Here is a 26,070-nt window from a genome sequence, read left to right as displayed (position 1 = left end):
GAGGAGAAAGGAGTGTAGGAGTCAGAGGGGTCAAGGACACCATGGGAAGGCTCACACAATCAACTAACCTGGGCTCATTGGGGCTTGCAGAGACTGAACAGATAACCAGGGAGCCTGCATAGGACTGACCTAGGCATTCTGCATATATGTTATATTTGTGTAGCTTGGTCCTCTTATGGGACTCCTAACAGCAGAAACAGGGGCTGTCTCTGACTCTTTTACTGGCTTTGGGACCCTACTCCTCATACAGGGTTGCCTTGCCCAGCCTTGATACATGGGGAGGTGCTTAGTTTTACTGCAACTCGATATGCCAGGTTTTACTGATACTCATGGAGACCTGCCCTGTCCTGGATGGAGACAGAAGAGGAGGGGATTGGGGGGTAGGAGCAGGGGGATGAGAAGAAGGGACTGGGAGGGGAGGATGGGGAGGAGGCTGCAGTCAGGATGTAAAATAAATAGATGAAAAAAAAAAAAGAATCCCAGCAGGTATGCATGTGCTAAAATGGCTAGACATACTCCAAGACAGGCTAGGAGAAAAGCCAGGTCTACAATATGGCCAATGTAACAGCATAAAAATCTATGCACACTCTAAATACATGTACAGTTATCCCTTGGGCACTCCCCTACCCACTGCAACACCAAAATCTGCAGATGTTCAAGTCCTTACTTTAAATGGCACAGCATCTTCCTATAACCTACTACATCTTCCTGTAGACTCTAAATCCTCTCTAGATGATGCATAAGACTTCATATCATATATATGCTGTGTAAATAGTTATTTAGGGAATAAAGATAAAAAAGCCTGCGCATGTTTGCAGCATTTTGTTGTTTGAGACAGGGTTTCTCTGTGTAGACCCGGCAGTCCTGGAACTTACTCTGTAGATCAGGCTGGCCTCAAACTTGGAGATCTGCCTACCTCTGCCTCCCGAGTGCTGGGATTACACGTGTGTGCCACCACTGCCTGATCATATTTCTTTCTGAAGTTTCATTTGTTTGTTTTTGAGACAGAGTTTCATTATGTAGCCTTGGCTGGCCTGGAACATACTATGTAGACTAGGTTGCCCTTAGACTCATCGAGATCCACCTGCCTCTGCCTCCCAAGCACTAGGATAAAAGGCATGTGCCATCACACCTGGTCTAGTGTTTTTTTTTTTTTTTTGAGACAGGGTCTCATGTAGCTCAGGCTGGCCTCAGACTCCCTAAGTAGCCAAGAATGACCTTTAACTTCTGATCATTAACTTCCTCTACCTCCTAACTTCCAGGGTTATAGACATGTACGATTATACCCAGTTTTATGTGGTGCTGGGAATGGAATCTCTAGGGCCTAATGCTTGCTAGGTAAGTACTCCATATCAACCAAGCTACAACCCAAGCACTCTATCCACACTCCCATCCTACCCCCACCCCCATTTAAATTAGAGACAGGGTCTTGCTACATGGACTTACCTGACTGGTCTGGAACTTCCTGAATAGACCAGTCTGTCTTTGAATTTGTGGATATCATCCTGATTCTACAGGCCTGTACAACCATGTAGTCCTTCCCTGCCAAGTTTGTCTGACAGTTGGTTGGATACACAATTTAAAAAACAGCACATGCAGTACTTGCACTTAGCAGTGAAGCAGAAGTAGAAGGACAAGCCTGACAATGGACTAGCTCCTGTAGGGGAGGATGTTAGGAGGGTAGGTGTTAGGATCAAGGTTTCAGTACAGGGGACTTGGCTCTTGTCTCTGCAGTGTTCTGGCTTTTGTGCACATCCTTCTTGTGTCATCAGAAGTGATTATAGAGCTGACACTTGGGCATGCCTGTGGAGAGCTGGCTGAGAAGGCAGATGGGTTCTTAGACTCTCACCTGCAGAAGGCCTGCGAACTTGACAACTCCCCAGCCGAGCCTGGACACATCAGGCTCCACCAGGCTCATCTGGTAAATATCCACAGCCAGGAAGCGCTGGACCATGCCGCCGTCCTTGGTGATAACTGTGCATGCGATCAAGTCACTGTTATCTAGGAGGAGGAGCAGAGAGTAGAATGAGGCCTAGCTCAGCTATCCAACCATCTCTTGAGGGGCCCAGTACCATACAGAACTGGGTTTGAGTGCCTCTTAAGCTAATTTTGCTACGAGTTTCTTTACCTCTTTAGGCCTCAGATTTCTTAGGCTCTCAAAGCAATGCTTATTGGGACTGATACAAAGCACACAAACCATTAGCTAATAAGTACACAAGCTATGGTGGGAAAATAACTAACGACTGAGTGAGAGCATCGCTCAGGGGTAGAACCTGCCTGGCAGGTATGAGGTCCTGGGTTCAATCCCCAGCACCAAAACAACCACCACCCAACAGCCCAAATCCCAGGGACACTCTAGTGTTCCTTTGGGGCCAAAGGTAGTTTATAGCTATGATGATGGTTTTTGCTTATGTGAAGACAGGAAAACAAGGTCCCCTGCTCTTTGCAGCAGTACCACAAATCCTCAATGCAGTGTCTGGCAACTTAAGAGCCCAGCTCTGAACTAGGTGGAGTATGACCCTGGGCCAGGTACTTGACCCCTCTGAACCAGGGCTTTCCATCTATGAAATGGGAAGAAGGCCCCCTTATCTCAGGATATTTGGTACAGAAAACAACAGCTGCTAAGAAGGTATTCAGTATGAAATAATACACAAGCGAGCACATCGCAGGTCACTTCTCCTTCTTGAAATTTATACCCCAATCTGTTTTATTTAGCACCAATGACTCTGAAGTCACCTGAGTTATACAAGCCATCAATCATGCCTGCAGTCCAGGCTGAGTTCCAGCCAATGGGATCTTCTTTCATTTATGTTTTCAAGAGATAGCTAAACCAGGAAAACCCCCAAATGGGGGAACAACTTGACCCTGACTTTTTCCATCAGATGGAAAATTACAAAGCTGTAGCCCAACACTAAGCTTTGAGCAGTGGCTGTCTGTGAGGAGGGAAGTAGGACCTGGGAGGGGAGCATGTATAAAAGAGCACTAGGACTAATGGAGGAACTTTCATTGGAAAAGAATTGCTTTTGATTACATTTACTTAGTTATGTGTGTGCATGTGCTCTCATCCCATCGTATGTGTGACGGTCTGAGGACAACCTGAGGGGGTTAGTTCCTCCCTTCTACTATGTAGGCCCTGAGAACTGGTCACAGGTCCTCAGTATTGGCAGCAAGTGCTTTTATCCACTCAGCCATCTTGCCAGACCCCCATTTATTTTTTGAGACAGGGTCTCACTATTTAGCCCTGGCTAACCTGGAACTTGATTTGCAGACCAGGCTGGCCTTGAACTCACAGAGATCCACCTGCCTCTGCTACCCAAGTGGTGAGATTAAGGGCATGGGCTACCATGCCTGGTCATGTTTTTATTACACATACCACTCTATTGCTTAAAATTACTTTTAAATGAGAAGGTATTTAAGATATGTGTTGGGGAATATTAAAGTGTGTTACTTTTGTTTGTGTTGCATTTGTTTAACTCTGTGAAGTTGTGTTACTGTGCCTGTGTAAAACACCTGATGGCCTAATAAAGGACTGGCCAATAGCAAGGCTGGAGAAAGGATAGGTGGGGCTGGCAGGAGAGATAGAATATATAGAGGGAGAAATCTGGGAGGAGAGATCTAGCAGCCAGGGAATGAGGAGGACTCCAAAGGCCAGCCACCCAGCTACACAGCAAGCCACGGAGTATGAGTAAGATTTACAGAAGTCAGAGAATGGGAAAAGCCTAGAGGCAAATGGTAGATGGAATAATTTAAGTAAAGCTGGCAAGAAACTAAGCCAAGCTAAGGTTGGACATTCATAAGGAAGAATAAGCCTCCATGTATGATTTATTTGGGACTGGGTGGTGGGCCCCCAAAAAGAGAAGAAACAAACAACAGATGTGCTTTTAAAAATTGTGGGGCGTTCACCCACCACCCCCACAGTTCCCCAGAGTTTTCTTGAGTGTGAGCAGCAGGAAATATTAGATAGAAGGATTTATATTGTGGAGATAAACAAATAGAAAACAAAGGATAGTCTCGAGAGGGCCTGGAACCTTTTCCAACAGGCCCCGACTGTCTCTGCCCCAGGGTTTTTATAGAGACGCCAAGGGGTGGAGCAAAAGACCTCCTCCCCCAGCACAGCCAAGTGCAGACCATCTCAGACACCTGACTCAGGCCCGTGGTCCTAATCATCCTCTATGCAGACCCGCTGGGTAAAGCCACGAGGAACCCGAGAACGGGCTCCCACAAACAACAACAACAACAAAAACCTAAGGTAAAAATCATACTGAGTCTGGAGATGTAGCTCAGTGGTAGAGTACTTGCCTAGAAAACAGAAGGCCAAAGGTTTGATTCCTGTTAGCACATATGTGTACAAACTGTGCTCATGTGAGGTTAGGGTTTAGTTCAGTGGTAAAGCATTTGCCTAGTATGTGTGAGGCTCTGTCGAGGTTTGAGTTTGATTCTCAGCCATGGGGCACGGACTATTTACAAACTACAACAATGGGAAACAATACAATTTTAAATGAAAATGAAGGTAGAACATTTAGTTTTGTGATTCTGAGATATGAGGAAAGTATTTCTAAAAATAATTGTAAGTCTGGGCAAAGGGAAAGGTAACAAAGGGGGTACTGTGGTGATGTTGTGTCCCCCAATATATTGTGCACCCTAATAAACTTATCTGGGGTCAGAAAACAGAACAGCCTCTAAACACAGAGGCCAGAAAATGGTGGCACAAACACCTTTAATCCCAGCATTCTGGAGGCAGAGAGCCATCCGAATCTCTGTGAGTTCAAAGCCACACTGGAGACAGTCAGGCATGGTGACACACGTCTTTAATCCCAGGAAGTGATGGCAGGAAGCAGAAAGGTATATAAGGCGTGAGGACCAGGGACTTTTAAGCTTTTAGGCTTTTAGCAGCAGTTCAGCTGAGATCCATTCGGATGAGGACTCAGAGGCTTCCAGTTTGAGGAAACAAGATTGGCTGAGAAGATGGCGAAGTGAGGTTAGCTGTTGCATGTTTTGCCTCTCTGACCTTTCAGCATTCACCCCAATACCTGGCTCTGGGTTTGTTTTTATTAATAAGACCTTCTAACAATTTATGCTACAGGGTACATTCTAGCTCCAAACACAAATGGCAACAGACTTGGACTTGAATATTGTCTAAGGGCATCACCTCATACACATAGTTTTCCACTTTTCGACTGGCCTGATGGTAAGAGGGAATCTCCCCACTTCTCTTTCTTTAGGCTGCCCTAGTAGGATACAGTTTAGTTTGGCTCTTTAAGGTATGAACTGCTTGGAAATCTGGGTTCTGTGTGAATGTTTACAGAATATTCTCCCTGCTTATTTATTTTTTTTAATATGGGCTTTATGCTTCCATCTCCTCTTTGGAACATGACACCTGGGACACCATTCCCTGAAGCAAATGCCAGCCCAAATGGGGCAATTGTCTGGATCTACACTTGTCCTTTCTTGTTATCTATGACAAGAATCTCCTTTTTCATCCCAGCTATCCGGTCAAGGATATAGAACTTTTAGACAGGGTCTTCCTATTTAGTCTAGGTTAGCCTCAAACTTACTATGTAGCCTAGGCTATCCTCCAACTCAAGGTGATCTTCCTGCCTCCTAAGTGCTGGGATCAAGGCATGAGCCACCCGATCTGGTTTATATTTGAACCTGATTTTTTTTAATTTTTTTCTTTTGGTGGTGTGCATCTGTGTGTATGTGTGGGTGTGTGTGCACATGCATGTGGATGCCAGGGTCAAGCCTGGGTGTCATTTTTCAAGAGACACCCATCTTCTTTTTGGAATCAGGGTCTCTCATTGGGATCTGAGGCTCATGAATAAAGCTAAACTGGCTGGTTGGCCATCGAGCTCCAGGGCTCCACCTGCCTCTGCCTCCTCAGGGCTGGGATTTTAAATAAACACCACCCACATCCAAGGGATTGAACACAAGTCCCAACATTTGCAGGGCAAGCATTTTACCATCTCCCCAGTCCCTTGACCTCGATATTGCATGACTCTCTTGTCTTTTTAGCTATCAAGAGTGAAAGCTATCTTGCTCATTCTTAGAAGTATCTAAGTGAGGTTTATTTCCTTTACTCAATATTTAAAATATTTCCTCAATGAGAATCTTTTACTTTTAAAAATTCGACAAAGTCAGGCATTGTGTGGTGCATGCCTTTAATCCTGGCACTTGCAGGCAGGGACAGGTGCATCTCTGAGTTCAAGGTCAGCTTGGTCTATAAAATGAGTTCCAGGACAGCCAGGGCTACACAGAGAAACCCTGTCTTGAAAAACCAAACCAAACCAAACCAAACCAACCAACCCAACCACCCACCCACCCACCCACCCACCCACCCAGCCCCCAAACCCTAAAACCAAAAAACCCACACCTGCATTTTTCTTTTCCTTTTCCTTTCTCCTTCCTCCCTCTTCCTTTTCCTAGCCCATCATTAGGACAACAAATCTTTTTTCCACCCTTGCACTTGTGAAAGATCTGGTCTGACCAGTCACAAATGATGGTGACTTGGGCTTGTTGGGGCTGGTGGGATTCACTGACAGGCAGCTGAATACCTCACAGAGCTGAGCTGTCTTAGGGGCTTCAGGGAGCAATACCTACCACTGTCACCACAAAGAACAACAACAAAAAAGGATAGACAAAACCCCAAACTGGAACAGCTTTCAGAGATGTCACTGAGACATCAAAGTCCCATGAAGACACAGGGAGATTTCATAAGAAATAAGAATACAGTGTGCAGGTGAGGGAACAGTGGGGACAGGTAAAGAAGAAAAGAAGTGAAATCCAGAGATTAATTGGGAGCACAGTACTTGAGAAAGCAAGTAAGTACTGGCTTGGAGTGACTTGCATGTGGGCCTGTCATGTGTCACTTTAGGAAGTCCTGCCCCCAACTCATGTGGAAGTTTAAGATGCAGGAAGAGCCTAGAGAGCCGCTGAGTAGAGCCCTAGTTTGCCCATAGTCTCCATCTTCAGAAGAATGGGTGTGGATTCTCCCAGGAGTCAGAAGGCAGTGCAGCAGTGTGTCGAGGCCCTGTGAGGGACAGGGGCATGTAGGAGGGATTCAGTGGCAGGCAGCTCTGTCCCAGGGTGTGGTAGCCTCAGGAGTTTCCTTGCAGGGAGGGCTTTCTAGATGCCCAGTGCGGGTGACCTAAGGTCTTCTAGTCCCCCTAGCATGCCATGTTCCAGATCTCAGTGCCCATCTCACTTTCCTGGACCCCTCTCTGACTATACTTCAGAAGGGCTGGGCCTAGAACTCCCTTAAGAAACACTGCAGAGGGACTGGTAAAATGGCTTGAGGGTAAAGGTGCTTGCTGCTAAGCCTGATGACCTGAGTTCAATCCCCAGAACCTGCATAGTGGAAGAAGAGAACCAGTTTCTATAAGTTGTCCTCTGACCTCTTCTCATGTGCTGTGACTTACGTGTGAACACACATGCACACACACAATAATTATAAACAATATAATTACAAAATACTGAAGGAGCTAGGCATGATGGCATGACCATACCTGTGATCCCAGCTACATGGGAAGCTGACACAGAAGGACTGCAAGGTCAAGTCACCCTGGGCAACTCTGTGTGTAAAAAAGGGCTGGGGCCACATAGCTCAAAAACCAAACAACAACAGAAACCACTGTAGAGAACAATATAGAAGATTAGCCATGTGGTCCAAGTGGCAAAAGATGAACCATGGAATGACTGTAAAGGACACAGAGGAAGAGATGGGGACAGCTAATGAACACAAAAAGGTCCCTCCGTCAAGAGAAGCCAGGAACAAAATCAAAACAAGATACCATCTTCTACCCAGCGGGCTGGCAGTAAGAAGAATGGCTGATAATATCAGGTGTTGCTGAGGATGCAGAGAACGGTGTTCTCAAAGGCTGCTGGGAGGAGGAGAAATGAGCACAACCGCTTTGAAGGGCAAATTAGCATCATTTGTTAAAACTGAAAGTTTCACATCCTATGACCCAGAAATTGCTATGTTCCCAAGAAAAACACTCAGCTGCGTGGGCCAAGAGCTGGTCCTTGGGATGCTGAGGGCTGATTCTGCGTTTGTGAGGACCCAGATGTTCAGAAGTAAGAGAGAACCCGAGTAAGAACGGTTCATTTTACTCAGTGTGAAAATCTCAAGATCATACAGCCAAGGGGAAAAAGGCAGCTGTGGGATGATCTAGCTTCTCCTCGGTCTTCTGATTTTCTAGTGGGAAACAGTTGCTATTGCATATGGAAAAGGGACACTGGCTTGTGGCTGGTGCCTGGACTACACACACTGGTAGTGGTGGGGTGAAGCTGGAGAATTAAGAGTTTGGAGTCAGTCTGGGCTAGATAGAAAAACCATTCTGTCAGAAGAAGAAGAAAGGAAGGAAAGAGAAAGGAGAGAAGGGAATGGAAGAGAGGAAGGAAGGAAAGAAGAAAGAAAGGGAGTGTACGCATGAGGATGCCTCCCCCAATGTGTATTATGTATGTGTGTACATGTTCATATGTGTGCACATGTGTGTAGGCCACAGGTTGATGGTGGATGTCTTCCTCAGTTTTCTACCTTTTAGGAGACAGGTCTCTTAGTGAGCCTGGAGCTCACTGATGGGCTCGAGTACTTGGATGATGACCTGGAAGCATCCTCCCGTGTACCTCCTCCCCAGCACTGAGGCTGTAGGCATGCCATGGGCCTATCTTTTGATGTGGATGCTGGAGATCCTAACAGGTCCTCATACCTGTATAGCAAGCACTTTTACTTGACTGAGCCATCTCTCCAGGCCCTGTTTTTGTGTGACCTTGAATTCTAAATACTCCTGCCTCAGCATCTCAATTGCTGGGATTATGGGTATGCTTTACCACACTCTGCCAAGCCTCCTCCTTTTATCAAAAAGGAAACTAAAAAGTTAGGAGTCTTAACTTGAAATACATCAATCCATGGGAATGTAGTTCAATCGTAGAGTTCTTGCCTAGCATGTATTGGGCCTTAGTTCCAATCCTCAGTACTACAAAAGCAAAAAAAGTCCAAACCAAGTAAATAAACCTGCATTAGCCTGAGCATTCTTCCCAGTGTGGCAGAATAGGCCGAAGAAGCCCTGATGCAGATTTTTCTGTGGGCTATACCCTCCAAGAATGGCTACCTTGCCTGTTCTTTTTATAATGGGACTTATTCTCCTATCAAGGTCTACATTTTTCCTTCCTCAAACCTGGGGGGCCTCAGAGCAGCAGAGGCACCAGCAGAAATGATGCTATCAAATATCTGATGTAAGGCCATCAGAATGCTCTTCAAGCTCTCAACCAATGTCCCAGGCCCATTGTCAGCACCGCCCCCCCCACCTTCTGCTGCCATTGACATGACAGTGCCCAGGTGAGATATCTAGCTGATGCCATATAGAGCAATTGCCACTGGACTCTGGGCAGACCAAACAGCTGTGGACAAAATGAATGACTCCATTGTGTTAAACTATTAAGCTAGAAGATGGTTTGTTACTCAGCAAGAGATGATTGAAAAGGTGCTGTATCCAGCTCCACTTAAAATTCTAAAAGTAGGGATTAAATCCAGGGCCTCATACATACTAGGTAAGTGGGTCTCTTCAGAGGGAGATGAGCAGTTAGGCTTGGAATTGTGTCCCAGAACTCCTGTGGAGCCATAGGACATACAGCCTATACAGACCCTTGGCCTCTTCTGCCCCAATCCCTAGTCACATCTCAACCAACCTCAATGACTGTAGCTCTGAAATTCTCTATCTCCTCCATCCTTGTTGAACTAGTCCCGAAGATGCAGGCCTTGCCTGCTGCAGTCTCTGGTGCCCCTCCAGGAGACCATGAACACCTGGAGATGGGATGGAGGGTGCTCAAGTCCCCAGTGCTCACACTTGAGACTGTACTTCTCGATCTACTGCTCTTTCTAGACCCTGGGCTGCCGCTCTCTTCCACAGCTCTCTCTGACAGGCTGTAGCTTGTTACTGAGTAGTAAATGGTAAATGGAGCTGATTGACTTTAGCTGTATTTAAATGATCCTTTCCTAATAAAATATGGATGCCAGTGCATAATTTAATTCTTGGCCTTGGTGGCTCCAGCTACATTTAGAATCAAGGAAGTCCTTTTCAGCAGGATTTCTAGGCCAGTGGAATTCCAGGACACTCTGGAATTCTCCAACCTGATACCTTAGGTTACAGGCCAAGACTGGGGTTCAGAGTAGTAATATAGTGTCTACCCCCAAGTTTTAGGAACTTGGATGTGTTTTAGGAACACATCATTACATTATTAAGAGGTCAGGAGGGGCGGAGATAGAGGTCCCCTGATTCTTTTGAGCAGGTATCTGGAATGGCAAGACTGCAGGGCCTCAGAGAGTTTCCTCTGCACATCCATCAAAGCTGGCTCAATTTCTCTGCATACATGCTACCAGGAAATTGCAGGGCCCTATGGGCAGCACATGGCTGGTAAAGTCATAGGGGGTCACTGATGCACACTAGTGTGGGGATGTCATTCCATTCCCAGCCTTACATGTTCTCTAAACCAGCATACAAAGATGGTCTAAAGGGTGACCCCAGTCCCCAGAATTTCCACTAATGACCAAAGCCCTGTATGCCAGGCCCTGAGCTCCTGCTCTGACACATCCCTGAACAACATGAAAACAAACAAACAAACAACAAAGAACAAATTGTGGGTTAAATAACTTCCTTTCTCAAGGACACATTAACAGAGGTCATGGTGAAGGTATCCAGCCTGGTGGACTGTGGCCTTCACACTAACAGAGGTCATGGTGAAGGTACCCAGCCTGGTAGACTGTGACCTTCACACTATCCCGAGCAGGCTGACTGAAATCTAGGATTCATGTCCCTTGGACATGGCCAGAGAGAAGTCTGGCCCTTCAGAGACGGGGGCATCCCCAACCTGGGCTGGCTGCCAAAGGGAGATGCTGGCTGGCTGCAGTGGATGACAAATGACAAATGACTGACATAAACTCTCAGAGGGCAAACACTGAAGACTGAGAGTCCAAGCCGCCTGTGTGCTATGAGGCTGCCCAGGGTAAGGGCCCTCTTCACTGGGAGACCCAGATCCTCCAGTCAAAATCTGTATTCCACTACTTAGTTTCTTTTCTTCTTGTGAGCAGGGTAAATTGTGTGGCTTACTGCTGCCTCTTTCCAGATGCTGGGCCACAGTGCTTAGTAAGACAGGCCAAAGTCCTACCTCCAGAGAGCGTTTATACCTTGGGCCCATGGATCTTTCGTTTGATGCTTTGGGGACTGGCCTCACTGTGAAGAAGCTGGTGTTTTGTAGGACCAAAAAATCCATTCCACAATGAGAATGATAGATGGAAGTTGCTCCCACTGTGTTTCTGTGGGAGCTAATGAGCACCTTATAGGAAGCCTGGATGAGTCTAATGTAACCCAGAAAGGCTGGAGTGACAAGGCCCAGGCCCCAGTCAAGTCTACAGGTCAACAAAACAGCCTTGCAGGAACTAGACCTCCTCAAAGGACTGCTGCCAGGATGTATGTTGGGGAGCACATGGCTCCTGACACCCAGACAGTAAGTAGTGAGGTATGAATGGGTACACTCAATTAGGCCTAGAACTTCCCCTGACAGTCAAATCAATCCTCAGAAGAAAATTAAGTAACCATTTCTCCATCAGTTCAGCAACAGCTTAAGGGGTATTTGCTGCAAGTAGCAATCAATTACTCTGTCTTCTTTGAAGCTCCCTAAAGCATTCCTTCCCAGTACAACAAGGGGCAGCCATGCAGCAAGACCCCTCCCCTCTGGGATGGAGTAGGTCTGCAAACGTCTCTTTGTGAGTAAGGGGGAAAGGTGTGCCCTGGTATTTGTTAGGTTTGTAGAGGAGAGCAGCAACTATTATACAGAGTAGGCTATTTGCTGAAGTGCAGTCAACCAAGGGAAACTGAGCTTGGAGCTTGGCTTCGAGGTTTCAACAGCAACCAGTTCGGCTGCTGCCGCCACTGCTTCAGCGGCCTCACTGCCCTTCCCCTGGTCTCGGGCCTCCTTTGCACTCACTTTTGCTCATAGCAAAACTGCTGGTCTATGCAATGTTTTGAGAACTATGCTCCTGGACACATGTCTATTCCCTTCTCTCCTGTAAGCATAAGCCTTGTGTGCTCTGAGCCAATGACCTCAGGGTTGATGTAGGCTCCATCATCTTCCAGCTGTAGAGACCCTCAGCTGTGACTTCCTTCAGCTGCCTCATCTGCAGGTCTGGGGTAATCCAGTTACTTATAGCTGTACTTTATGATATGCAAGCTAGAGTGTTTAGGGAGAAGGGTATGAAGGTTTGAAATTCGCTTTGAAATGAATTTTGTAAACTAAGGATTGGACTGGGGATTTAGGATAGCAGCAGAGTGCTTGCCTAACAGGTGTGACATATATTCCCAGTACTTCCAAATACATAAAGTTAGGAGGCAGCGGCTGATGGTGGATAGAGAAGTAGATGTGTGATAAAAAATAATGGTGGGATGTCAGTGGTAGCACGTAGGTGGTGTATGGGTGTTGTTCACTGTATATCTCTTTCAACTTGGTTGCATGCTTGGATGATTTCCAAATGGCTCTCTGAATTAAAGTTGACTTCCTAGATCACATGCAAACAAGCCACAGCAGCATGTATTAACCAAGAAGGCGTTCAACACCCAGGACCTGTGCCATACGACTGTTAATTATGTTTCTCATCTTTACTTTGAGAATTTATTTAATTGCATGTGTGTATGTAGAGGCCAGAATTATTGGCTCCTCCTGGAGATGGAGTCATAGGCAGCATTGAGCTCCCAGATGTGAGTGCTATAAATTGAACTTGGGTTCTCTGGAAGAGCAGTACTCACTTTTAACCACTGAGCCATCTCCCTAGCCCTGTCACTTCTTTTTGAGAAGCAAATTTTATTTATTATTAATATTATTATTGTGTGTGTGTGAGTGTGGATACGTGTGTGCCACAGCACTAATGTGAAGGTTAGATGACAACTCTGGGGAGTAAGTCTTCTCTTTCCACCGTGAGCCTAGGGTTTCACTTCGGTTGCTTCGGGCTTTTGTGATAAGCACCTTTACCCACTGAGTCACATTACCAGCCTTCCTCCTCCTCCTCCTCCCCTCTTTTCTTTTTTTATAGAGGTCTTAGGGAGCCCAAATGGCCCTGAACTCAGTATGTGGTTGAGGGTAACCTTGAGCTCCTGATCTTCTTGTCTTACTTCCCACATGTTAGGACTACAGGTGTGTGTCACCATACCTGGTTCATGCAGTGATTGGATGAAACCCTGGGCCTTGTGCATTGGAAGCAAGCACTCCACCAACTGAGCTACATTCCCTCTTAAAAAATTATTTTTTTCTTGTGTGTGGCAGCTATGTGAACGAGTATGTTCAAACGTATGAATGTATGAAGGAATACATGCATGTACATGAAGTTGATGTCAAGCATCTTTCTCAACCGCTCTCCACCTTTTACATTATGGCAAGGTCTCTTGCTAAACCTAAACTTGTCTAATGAGCTAGCTTCTGGACAGCAGCGGGATTACAGCATTTATATGGATGCTCGTTATCCAAACTCTGGTCCTCATGCTTTTATGGCAAGTACTTGAACTGGTAAACCATCTCTCTGGCACTCCATCACTTCTATCATTTTTTTCCCCCAGTGCTGGCAATGGAGATCAGGCTGCATGCATGCTAAGCAAGTAAGTGCTCTACAAATAAGAGCCCTTTATGCCACTTTGACGGATGACTCTAAAATGCCCATATCACAAACACACGTTTGATGCCCCAGCAGAGACACTACCTCTTAGCCCTCCATGGACTTGGTGTGCCACTGAGAACACTGAACTAGCACTCGGTCTGCAGACACAAATAGGTATCTATTGCTTGCTCACTGGGCAGCTATATGTGATGAGTAACTGTGACACAGCTCAGGTACAATGGGAAGGAGAGACACTGGTGTCCAAGGCTGGGACAGGGTGCCAGGCGTGTGTCCCAGTGTCCAGAGTTGGAACCGGCTCAGTTCCACCTGCTTCAGAGGTGGGGCTTCCCACAGTCACTTCCTTTTTGTTAGTCAGCATGCCTTGCCTACTCAAATATGCAAATAGTTTCCCGAAGTTCATGAAGAACCCATCCCGTTTGTTTCCCCCCAGGAAAATTGCCAGAAACTCTTCTCAGGAGGTGAGAATGAGAATTTTACCTTTTCCCCATTTCCACATCTCCAGAAATGCAGACAGGGTGGCATGCCCTGTCCTCCCAACTGCACTAGTCTACAGAGCAGGGAGCTCTCAGAATCAATTGTCATTCCTTGTTTTTCTTACCAGCATAGCACAAAGTTCACAGATAGACTGCTTGCTGAGAATGCAATTACCAGAAACTAGGTCCAGATGAGCAGCACTTCCAAGTAGAGCATGGCACAACCCCTTATCGGGTAGCATACAGCCAGCCACCAGGGGCACAGATCTCATCTTCTCCTGCAGTGGTGACCACACTTATCTCTGCTCTGCTCTCAGAATAGCACATTTGCATAGCACATTGCATAATTTCCTCTTTGAAAACAGTCCTGTTTAGCATGAGTAAATAAAGTTACCTAACCCTGTAGTGAAGGGAAGATTCCAGATTTCCAAGAAGAGACTGGAATGCCTGAACTGTGCTGTCATGCTTGGTGGCCAACCAGCCTCTCACGGCTTTGACTGGAGTCTCTGCTCTGAGCCCTCCAGAGGATGTGGTCAGGGTCTGGCCACTCTGCATTTTCTAGGTTTAGAAGATGCCTCCCAGCTCTGGGTAACCTTCCTGAGCATCAGATTCCTAAAGGGACACATGGAGACACACCTTTCTTTTTTCCTTCTGGGTGGAAGATTCTTGGAGACAAACTACATACTCTTTCTTTCACACTTCCTCTTGTAGACATTTCATAAGAAGAATTCATGGAATGGAGTGACAAGCATAGAACTTGCCTGTGGGGTTGTCATGGACTCTCAGGGAAGTTGGAAAGAGCTAGAACAGTGCCTGGCACAGAAGTGAACTTACCCAGCAGGAGCAAAATGGTCTGGTGGGGACTACAGTGAGGGGCCTGGGTCAGCAGCCCATCATGCTATTTCCTAGGCTCTGTAGCTCCATCAAGACATGACCTTTCTAGGTGGGCTTTGAGCTGGTTTCCTTATTTCTCAAATTAAGAGGTTTGCACTAAACCACATGCCTATTTTCTGATGGGAAAGAATGTCTAAATTTCGTACCAGGGGACACATTTATGGCTGTTTGGCAGAAATTAGTTCTCAGAGTGAATGCTTACCGGCATAGCAGGCTGATTTTTAATTAGCTGTGGGAATTCAGTATACTTCAAACATTAACAGTAAAATATGGGAGACCTCTGGTGGAGCGAGTGCACCCCTTTGGACTTAAACAAAAGCTTCAGACTTCACAAGCCAAATGTCCTGCTTTGTATTTTCAATTTCTAGTGTTCACAATGGTTACCAATAAGCTTCTGGCACCAGAGCAGCACTTTCAAAGTATATGATATCAACTGGTATGGTTAATATAAACCCAACCTTATCAGCATTCCTCAGTATAATACTACACTCAGTCAGATGGGCTTTCAATTATTAAACTCTGCCTCCAGCATAATCAATACTGACATGCACACTTTTTTTTCTGTTGAGTTTTTCCCCCCTTTTCTTAAGAATGAACTTGTTGGCTGGAGAGATGGCTCAGCAGTTAAGAGTTCTTACTGCTCTTGCAGAGGACCCAAGTTCGATTCCTAGCACCCACATGGTGGCTAATAACCATCTGTAACTCCAGTTCCAAAGACTCCAATGCCCTCTTCTGGCTTCCATAGGGAATGCAGGGAAAACACCCATATGTAGAAAATAAAAATAAATACACCCTTTAAAAATAATTAAACAAGAAAGGGGGCTTCATTTATTTCTTTATTTTAGTTTAGTCATTCGGCAAACTTGTCTCTTAACTGAACTTGGGGACACAGACATGTAATCCCAACATTTAGAAGGCTGAGGCAGGAAGATTAAAAGTTGGAGGCCACCCTGAGCTACCTACCAAGACCATGTCTTATACATAACTAAATAGATAGGGAGGTCAGCGAATGGCTCCGTTGGTCCACGTGTTTGCTGTGAAGGCCTGATAGCCTGAGTTTACTCTCAGGAACTTGTAACAGTTAAGATGTGTGACAGTGCACTGCAGGGGCAGAAAACAGGAGACGGTCTCAACAGTGGAGCTGAGAACAGAGCCTGCATTCTCTCTTACATATGTACAATAGACAAATACACGTTAAAAGCAAATGAAGCTGGACGATGGTGGTGCACACCTTTAATCCCAGCACTTGGGAGGCAGAGGCAGGCGGATCTGTGAGTTTGAGTTCAGCCTGGTCTACAGAGCTAGTTCTCGGACAGCCAGGGCTACACAGAGAAACCTTGTTTTGGGAAAAACAAAACAAAACAAAAAACAACTCTGGGGAAGCTTGCTATGCAAGAATAAGGATCAGATGATGTAGCATATGACTGTAATCTCAGTACTCCTACAAGGAGAATCTCTGGAAGCTCACAGGCCAGCCAGTCTGGCAGATGGTACCCATCTGAACAATAAAAGACCTCGACTTAACGCAGGAGGTGAGGGCCTACATCCAAGGGTATCCTGACCTTTACAGTGTACCATGGTCCACATGTGTCCACACACACACACGCATACACACACATGTTTAAAAAGTAAATAAATAAATTGGGAGCCAGTGAAATGGCTAAGTGGGCAAAAGCTCTTGCCACAAAAGGCTGATGGCCTCAGTTTGATCCCCCTAATAAACATGTAAAGGTGTAAGGAGAAAGCTGACTCTACAAGGTTGTCTTCTGACCTCCACAGTCTTGCTGTGGCATATACAATAATCATAATAATTTAAAGTAATAATGAAGGAAGACTTTGGATGTAAATGCACAATAAGTTCTCATAAACATGCACGGGGAGAAGGAATGCCTGCTTTGGGTAAGGCACTGGTGGAGCTGAGACTGAACACTTATTCCCTGTTCCCACAGGCCAGTAGGGAGGAAAAGGGAGACATACACAGTGTGACTGTGACAGGCATGACTGCTGGACCAGAGTGTGTGAGTGTGTGCATATCCTTCCACAATCTACTAGAAGGCCAAGGTCATATTGGGGAGAGGTTGTGTGTCAAAGGCTACACACAGGCAGGAGAAAACAAGGCAGGACTGAGAAACTAGTCCTTCAGCAGGGCTGCGATATGTGGGCCAGTAGGGACTGTCAGTCAGGGCAGCTTAGTAAAGCCATGTTAAGGAACACAAACAGGAAAAGTCATTATGGTAACTACAGGCATTTGGGCATCCTGGCTTGGAACTTAAGTTTATAATTAAGACCCAGACTTGAACTTAAATGTGAAAAAAGGGTTTACTGAAGATTTGGAAAAAACAAAACAAAACAGGATTTCTTACCCATTCCATTATTTATTAATCAATCAATTAATCATATATTTACTGGGTGTCTGCTATGAACCAGGTACTAGGGATGCAAGGGTAAAATGAATTCCTGCCCTCATGAAGGCCCAGTCTGCTGGGTACAGATGGCCCATATGGCAGGGGATGGAGTAAATCAGGAATAGTAAACTGTGAGCACAATGAGGAGGCAGCGCTCAGCTTAGCCTGCTTAGATTCTTTAAAAGGGCCCTTGCAAATGCTGCAAATAGACCATTTTCAAAAATTCTGTTCATTTGCAAAGGTGCACCCATGCCAATTTCAAATAAGTTATTGGCATATGTGTACTTCATAGTCACCGACACTGTGCGAAGCAGTTTAAGCCATCCAAGCAGGAAGTGCAATTCCCTGAACCTTACATATGAGAAAGCAGGGCAGTGACAGGACCAGCAACTGGCCTGAGATCCTGCTGTCAATATTGTGATCTTTAGAAGGGTCAGTTCCCAGGCCCACAGTAAGTTCAGGCCAAGTCTCTCCAGATATACTTCCAATCAAACCATCAGACTCTAATCCTGAAAGATTCTGTGGGTCATATTAAGTCAGATGAATCTGGAACAGCCAGGAAAAGGACATTTGGCTGCCTGTACTAAGAGATCAGCTGTTTGCAAAGTAAGAGCTGGGTGACTTCACTTTGGTCAGGCTGCATAAATATTACTCTTGTTAAATTCTTGGCAGTGGAATATACCACCAGGGAAAGAAAGGTTAGGTTAAAGACAAGCAGGAAATTTGGGCATGATAGTGGGAGGGAATAGTGGGTGGCAAGAAAGCCTGGTTTCCATGTTGCCAAAACTCCTTAAGGTCTACAGAAACACTGAGACTCCATCACAACCCAATCCATGAGAGATTTTCCAGCTTGCTGCACAGAAGCAGACTTACAGAGTTAAGATATCACAGATTTGAATTTGTTAGGCAATGGAAAGAGCTAGCCAAGTGGTCCCCGGGCTGTCAATCTAAGTTCCAGATAATTGATGGACACTTGGGAGGGATGCAGCTGGCAAGGGTGCTGGAACTGGTTGCTTAGCTTAGTGAAGTCATGCCTAGCTGAGCCCCAGGTGTAGCCCTGGCTAGTTAAGAATCACAGTCTCCGCTGGGCGGGGGTGGTGGCGGTGGTGGCGGCGGCGGCGGCGGCGGCGGCGGCGGTGGCGGCGCACGCCTTTAATCCAGCATGTGGGAGGCAGAGCCAGGCGGATCTCTGTGAGTTCGAGGCCAGCCTAGGCTACTAAGTGAGTTCCAGGAAAGATGCAAAGCTACACAGAGAAACCCTGTCTTGAAAAACCAAAAAAAAAAAAAAAAGAATCACAGTCTCCAAAGTCTCTGCTTCCTGCCATAGGCTGGAGCTCACACAGAGTGCAGCTACGGGCCTCTCAAGCAAGGAAAAATGAATTGGCAGAGGGTCAGTGCCCAGTGGACAGCTCTGCAGCATGCTCCACCCCACTCACAATGATTGTGAGGAGTCTGCATCCTATGTCCTAGTGCTTGGGGAGGACACTAGGGCTCAGCAAGGGTGAACACAGGGCTCTCCCTCAGTGAAGGAGCTGGGGTTCAGAAAGATTCCAAACCCTGTGCTATTCTCCTTTCTTGGTTAAAACCCACTCGTAGACCATGCTGCTTAGCAGGGCTTTCTGCACAGACAGAAATGTCCCACAACTATACTGGCTAATTTGAAAGCTCCTAGTCTATGTGGCTATTTCAATTTCGATGAATTAAAATTAAATTTAAAATGCACTTCCAGTGTCCAGCAAGATGGTTCAGTGGGTAAGAGTGCTTACTGCCAAGTCTGACAACCTAAGAATAATTTCTGAAGCCCATACAGAGGAAGGAGGGAGCTGATTCCCTCAAGCTGTCCTCTCTCTCTGTCTCTCTCTGTCTCTCTGTTTCTCTCTCTCTCTCACTCATACACACACACACACACACACACACACACACACACACACACACACACACACACACACACACACACGATTAAGTGTATACAAAAACTATGAACTGTTTTCCCACCATTGGATAGCCACACATGTGTGAACACAACCAAGTGATGGACTTTTAATCCTGCCTTCATTTTCATTCATTTAAGTTGCTAACAGGATCTGTTTCTTCCTCTTATTCCAGGACACAGAACAGCCAGAATGTTCCTAAAGAGGAACTCACTGACAAAACCCCAGGAAACAGGGAGGCAGCCCTTAACCCTAGGTCTGATGGACCACTTTGGCATCCTCATGCCGGGAGTTAATTACAACAGCCCTGAACTCAGTCCTATGAGTCAGCGCTCTTTGCCATTAATGCTTTAGGTAAAGGAGGATATAAAATAATAGGCCAGGGAAAGAAATTAATTAAGCTAAGCCTTTAAAAACACTTCTGATACATCAAATTCAAATGAAAGGTTAACACACACAATGGAAATATTAAAAGGCACTTATAGAGGTCCTCAGAACACAGGGAGAGAACACTTAGAATCTATCAAGGATGAGGAGGCTGATTAAATCTTGAAGATAAGGTAGTTGGTAAGTGATGAGAGGAGTTTACTCACAGCTGAGGATTTAAGTCAGAAAAACATCTTCTAGTTACTCACCCAGCTACTGGGAACACAGCTGATGTCCACCAAAAGCTGGGCTTGCCCTTCAACCCTGAAGCTCATTGCAGAATTACATGCTAAGGGCATACTCATACATGGGTACAGAGAGGCAGTTCCAGGAGGTCCATGCCCAGGAAGTGGGCTCAACGAGGAAAAGCTTACAGATAAAAGGGAAACTAAGTCACAGCAGACACTCTCAATGGAACACTATATAGTTGTTTTTTGTTTGTTGGTTTTGCAATACTAGGGGATTGAACTCAAGCATTTTACCACGGAGCCATACCCTTAACTTTAGTCTGTTTTTGAAAAACGACAGGAACTGGAGAAGCAATGGCTCAGCAGTTAAGAGTCAGAGGGCATGAGTCTGGTTTCTCACGCACACATGGGATGGCTCACAACTGTCTCTAACTCCAGTTCCAGGGGAACTGACACCTGCTGCAGCACTTGCACACACATGCTGCACATGTATACATCCAAGAATACACACAGACACATAAAGCAAATAATGCTGGGTGCAGTATTATACACCTTTAATCCCAGTACTTAGGCATACTCTGTAAGTCCAAGGCCAGTCCAGGCTACAAAGTGACACCCTGTCCACAAAGAGAACAAAAGACACTGAACCAACCAGTGCTGCCATAGTTCTACTACTTGCACCATGTATTTGATATCCATCCCTACTTTTTGCTAGTTGATTTTTTCCCTATTTTTAAATGTATGCGTATGTGTCTATGTGAATGTATGCCAGGTACATGTGTCTATGTCAATGTATGTGCAGATACCCATGGAGGCAACAATAGAATGTTGGATACTTTGGAGCTGGAGCTATAGGTGGTTGTGAACAACCTGATGTAGGTGCTGGGAACTGACCTGATGTAGGTGCTGGGAACTGAACTCAAGTCCTCTGGAAGAGCAGCACACGCTATTAAGCCCTGAGCCATCTCTCCAGTCAACTTGAATTATTTTAAAGGATACTTTGTACTATTTATATAAATGTAAAATTATCATTATCTGTCAACAGAAGACTTAACTGGGCACAGAGGCAAAGTAGTTCATCTATGCGCCAACAAAACCTGCTTTAGGTACCATGCTGTGTAGAGTTTAGCAGAGCAGGTGGGCCAGTGACGAAGGCGGTGTGTGTACACAGGCCTGACGGGACACCGAAGATCACAGAGCAGCAAGCACAAAGTGACAAATGACCTCCTGGCTATCGTTAGGTTATGGCATGGTTACAAGGATCTCTTTAAAAAATACTGCTCTTTTCTTTCTTATTTTTCTACAGTGAACTGATAAGTACTGTAGTTTAGAAACATGTCAGTGGTCCTGACTTCTCCCATAGGCCGTGTGCTTCTTGGTCTAGGACTCGGGAGGAAACAGTCCAACTGTAATCATGGTGCGGTAAGGACTGCCTGCTTGGTTTTCTTGGGAGGATAAATGTCCGCAGTGAAAGGCGGCAAAGATCATCAACTCTGACAGCAAAGGCTCTGGCTGGCTGGTGACAGTCACGCCTCTGGCTCTGCTCGTGGCTCTTCTCTTTTTCAGTGACCCAGAAAGCCGTGGCCGAGCTGTGAGCTAAGCCTGTCTCCCTCTGACAGCCTCTGCCCTGCACACAGCTGGCTGTCCCAGTGGGACAAGCTGTCCTGGACAGAAACGCCAAGGTGGACTCATGAGGAGAGTCTGGGCGGGAGTTAGGGCCAGAACCGGTGCCATGTGGCCAGTCTGGGGTTAAGGCCTTCACAGTTTGATTCCTGACCCCATTTCTCAGATAGGGTCTCCTAGGCTGGCCTTGAACTCCTATGTCACAGAGGATGACCGTGAACTAATTCTCCTGCCGCCTCCTCCTCCCATGCTGGGCTAGGCATGAGCTGCCATGCTTGGTTTATGTGGAGCTGGAGATAGAGCCCAAGGCTCCATGCAAGCTAGCCCGTCTTGTTTCTTGTTCACTCTCTACTCTCCTCCTCTCTTGTGTAACCTTTCCTGTCTGACTTCTCTGTTCTTGAAACATGACCTAGAAAAGCAGGCTTTCCACCTTCCACAATATTACCGCCCACTTTTTCCTGCTACTTACAGCAAAGATCCCAAACTTAGACACTTGAAACAGAATGTCATTTCAAAGATTACCTACTCATAAAAAAAATAAAAGAAAATTAGCAAGTGTTCAAAGAAGAAACAAGTCATGGAAAATGTGACTTTCTGAATCCTCACACCTCCCCAGAAGAAAGCAGACACTTCAAAGACATCCCAGTTCTGAGGGAGCCCAGACCTACCAAAGGTTAAATGCTGTGCTGGGCTCATCACTGCTGGACAACTTTTTCCATTATGTCCTCTGAGGGCCATGGCTCCTTTAAGTCAGCCCCCACTTCTTCCTAATAACGATAACTTGATTCATTCTACAGACTTTATTGATTTCAATGTGATTCATGTAAAATTCATGGCTACTGTGCAAAGCTAATTTTTCACATTTGAGTTACAGTATAAACTGTATAGCAGAAATGGAAGAGGAAAGAGAGGGGCAGGGTGCTCTCTCTCTCTCTCTCTCTCTCTCTCTCTCTCTCTCTCTCTCTCTCTCTGTGTGTGTGTGTGTGTGTGTGTGTGTGTGTGTGTGTGTGTGTGTCTACAGTTTGGGCAGAGGGTGCCCAAGCAGGTGTTCAAGGCCCCTAAGAAAACAATAGAAAGGGTTTCTTTTCTAAGGAACTCACATGCCACATGAGGTCAGTTCTTAAGAAGGGAACTGCCTGATGTGGGCGAGGCAGGTCTGCAAGGCCTCTGCTTCAGACAGTGAGGCCTCCCAACCCTCCCCTAAGAGCAGCTGGAGCCGTCAAGATCCGTTAGGCCACAGAGCCCAGTGCGGCTCCCTCCCACAGCTGTGCACCTGGGGTGAGGCAGGCACTGCCCCAGACTGCTTACTGTAATCACACTTGAGGCCTGGAAACCTCACAGGCTGGGCCTCCCTGCCACTGCTAGGAGGAGGGCTCTGGGTCTGGTCTCTGGAATCCCTGACTCATGCCACCTTTCCGTTTCCCTCTGAGGCCCGAGCCTGCATCTTCTGTCACCTAAAAGTGACACAGCAAGGTGGTTCATTAAGATAGATGTGGCTACAGAACCTGCAGAGCTAGCAAAAGCCCCAGGGAAAGGCTGAGATGGGGCTTTGTTGACAAATGGGCAGCCTTGTTCACTATAGCCGCTATCACATACAAAAGAAATAAACTGCTCTAGTCCCCAGGTGGGCACAGTGGGAGCAGCCTTCACCCAAAGGCTCTGACCACTCCTTCCAGGTAGAACCAAGCTGTAGACTATCAACTGTCATATCCCAGCATCCCACTGGGGTTGGGGCACTGATCCTGGTCCACTAAGAAAAGTGTGTCCCACAAGCTACTGCTTCCAGTCCTACCCTACTCACCGTGACCTATTTGTGGCAGTGGCCTTTCTGGAGCATCTGGAGGCATTCTTTCCTTGCCTCCAGAGGGTCTTCATTCCCTGCTATCATCCCTTTGCCCTGGTGCCAATACCTTTCCCTTGGCCTGGTATGTACCTGTACCCCTGCCCCAGTCCCATGGCTGGCTATGTTTAAAACAGAATTCACTTTATTTCAAAAGATATTTCTTTGGATATGAGGGGAATGTGTCCATTGCTGCTCACCTCCAACAAAAGGAAGCAGAGGAGAAAGACACCAGTATGTTTGGCAAATCAGGCACAGCCACACCATAACATCCATCACCTGGCATAAAGACTGAGTTTGAGGCCAGCCTCGCTACATAGGGCGATTTTATCTCACTCACAAACAAACAAACAAACAAACAAACGAACAACAAAACCACTGTGATGTCTAGCCAGGCTGGCCTCTGGGCTGTCAGAGTGTGCTCATGCCAGGCTCACTGTGAGGACTGAGGAGGAGAAGAAGACAGGGAGAGTTAAGAGGACATGGGAAGGGAAAGGAGCCCTTACTCTAGGGTCCATTATATTTTATTTACTGTGTCTGTGTGTATGTGTGCATACACATGTGTGCCACAGGACGTGTGGAGACCAGAGGACAACGTGTGGGAGTTGGTTCTCTCCTTTCACCATGATGGTCCTGGAACCAAACTCTGGTCTTCAGGCTCCTCCAGAATCTAGCTGGGAGTCAGAAACTTCCATCCAAATGTCTACAGAGATAGTGTCTGTCTTCCTAAAGACACTGCTAATGAGGACATTAATGGCAACAGCTATGTTCACCGAGGGCCGGAGTGTGCACGGCCTTGAGTTGAACTGTGCTTCCCCCTCCCCCTCTCTAAGTCTCAAACAATGCACCTCATACAGCCACTCCACACGTTTCCCTTTCAAAAGGAAATCTTTAAGCTAAGACAAATGACTAGCTCATATGTGATTTTTTTACATAATTTTAAAGGTCTGATTTTCCAGCTTTGTTTAATCTTTAAACATTGTTCTAAATTACACCCTTTGAACAATGTAACTTAAAAAGCCATGTACTTTTGGGTTCAGTGTAAATACATCTAAGTGTGACTCTCTCAAGAGGCCTGTGTCTGTGTCTTGGATGTGTACCACAATCTTCCTAAAACTCCTCCCCCACAGCATTTAAGTATGCATCCTCCCTTATCTTAGTAAGTCTGCTTTACTTTAGATTGTCCTGCAAGTCCTTTCTGTGGGTAGTCAAGGGCCTGGTTTTACTGAGCAGAATTCTTCAGGCAGCTGGTGGCCATCCTGAGCTGTCTCCCTGCCACAGCTGACAAGATTGCAACCAACAAAATGAAGACCACATGAGAATAGGAAGAAGCAAAGTGCTAGAGAGGCCCACAGAAATCCACAAAGATACCCACACAACAGACTGCTGGCAATGGTCGAGAGACAGCCCGAACTGACCTACTCTGGCGATGGGATGGCCAAACACCCTAATTGTCGTGCTAGAAACCTCATCCAACTACTGAGGGATCTGGATGCAGAGATCCATGACTAGACCCTGGGTGGATCTCTGGGAGTCCAATTAGCGAGAATGAGGAGGGTTTATATGAGCGAGAATTGTTGAGACCAAGGTTGGATAAAGCACAGGGACAAATAGCCAAATGAATGGAAACACATGAACTATGAACCAATGGCTGAGGGGTCCCCACTGGATCAGGCCCTCTGAATGGGTGAGACAGTTGATTGGCTTGATCTGTTTGGGAGGCATCCAGGCAGTGGGACCGGGTCCTGTGCTCATTGCATGAGTTGGCTGTTTGAAACCTGGGGCCTATGCAGGATTGCTTGGCTCGGCCTGGGAGGAGGGGACTGGACCTACCTGGACTGAGTCTACCAGGTTGATCTCAGTCTGTGGGGAAGGCTTTGCCCTGGAGGAGATGGGAATGGGGGGGGGGGGGCTGGGGGGAAGGTGAGGGGGACGGGAGGGGGGAGAACAAGGGAATCTGTGGCTGATATGTAGAACTGAATTGTATTGCAAAATTAAAAAAAAAAAAAGATTGTAACCAACAGGTATGCCTATCAACTTGGTTCAACTGAAGTGGGAGTCTTTCTCTTCCTGGTTTCCATCCTGTTCTCTCCTCTGTTCTCCTCCTCCTCACTGCTGTGTGGATCAGGTCTAACTGGGGCTAGCAAAGGCTGTGAAGGGATGAAGAGGAAGCGGGCATGGATGCTCAGAAGGGGACTCACAGATGTGTCTGAAGATGTTTCTCTACTAGGCTCCTCTCTGTTTCATGGGGACCTCAAGCTGAACAGGACAGGGTGAGGAACTTGCAATCTCCTGACACCGCTCCCCTGACACTAGCCTGAGGACTCCATGATAACAGTTAGCATGGCAGCTGCCATGTACCAAAGATTATATTGTGGACGTTTAGCATAAAGTAATTTAGTTTCTGCAACCACTTTGTTTTGTAGATGAGGCAACTGAGGCCATCAGCGTGCAGAGATACCCAGGGTCATACAGTTAAAGGAGAATGGCCTTGGACTCAAACTCTAACGTTCTGACTTGGGAGCTTCTGCTCTAACCATGACACTGAGAACCAGACAGAAGGTGGGAAGGAGAATGAGGGCTTTGGAGGATGGGAACCGAAGTCAACTATGTTCAGATTTGCATTTGCAAAA

At 46.4% G+C, this 26,070-nt stretch overlaps 1 protein-coding gene across 3 annotated transcripts in view; it reads right to left on the bottom strand.

The window, feature by feature from the left end:
• The window catches only part of Clec16a (C-type lectin domain containing 16A), a 219,967-nt gene that overhangs the window by 60,586 nt on the left and 133,311 nt on the right, over positions 1-26,070 (bottom strand). For all 3 annotated transcript variants that reach the window (XM_052759465.1, XM_052759466.1, XM_052759467.1), the window contains exon 19: positions 1,850-2,001. In XM_052759465.1, coding sequence (XP_052615425.1) covers positions 1,850-2,001 — 152 coding nt within the window. The remainder of the gene's footprint in view (positions 1-1,849; positions 2,002-26,070) is intronic.

Source organism: Peromyscus californicus, unplaced genomic scaffold (assembly GCF_007827085.1).
Source record: "Peromyscus californicus insignis strain IS unplaced genomic scaffold, ASM782708v3 Scaffold_3__1_contigs__length_106647218, whole genome shotgun sequence".
Taxonomy (NCBI): domain Eukaryota; kingdom Metazoa; phylum Chordata; class Mammalia; order Rodentia; family Cricetidae; genus Peromyscus; species Peromyscus californicus.
Note: the sequence above shows the minus strand (reverse complement) of the source record. Positions and strands in the feature narration are given on the sequence as shown.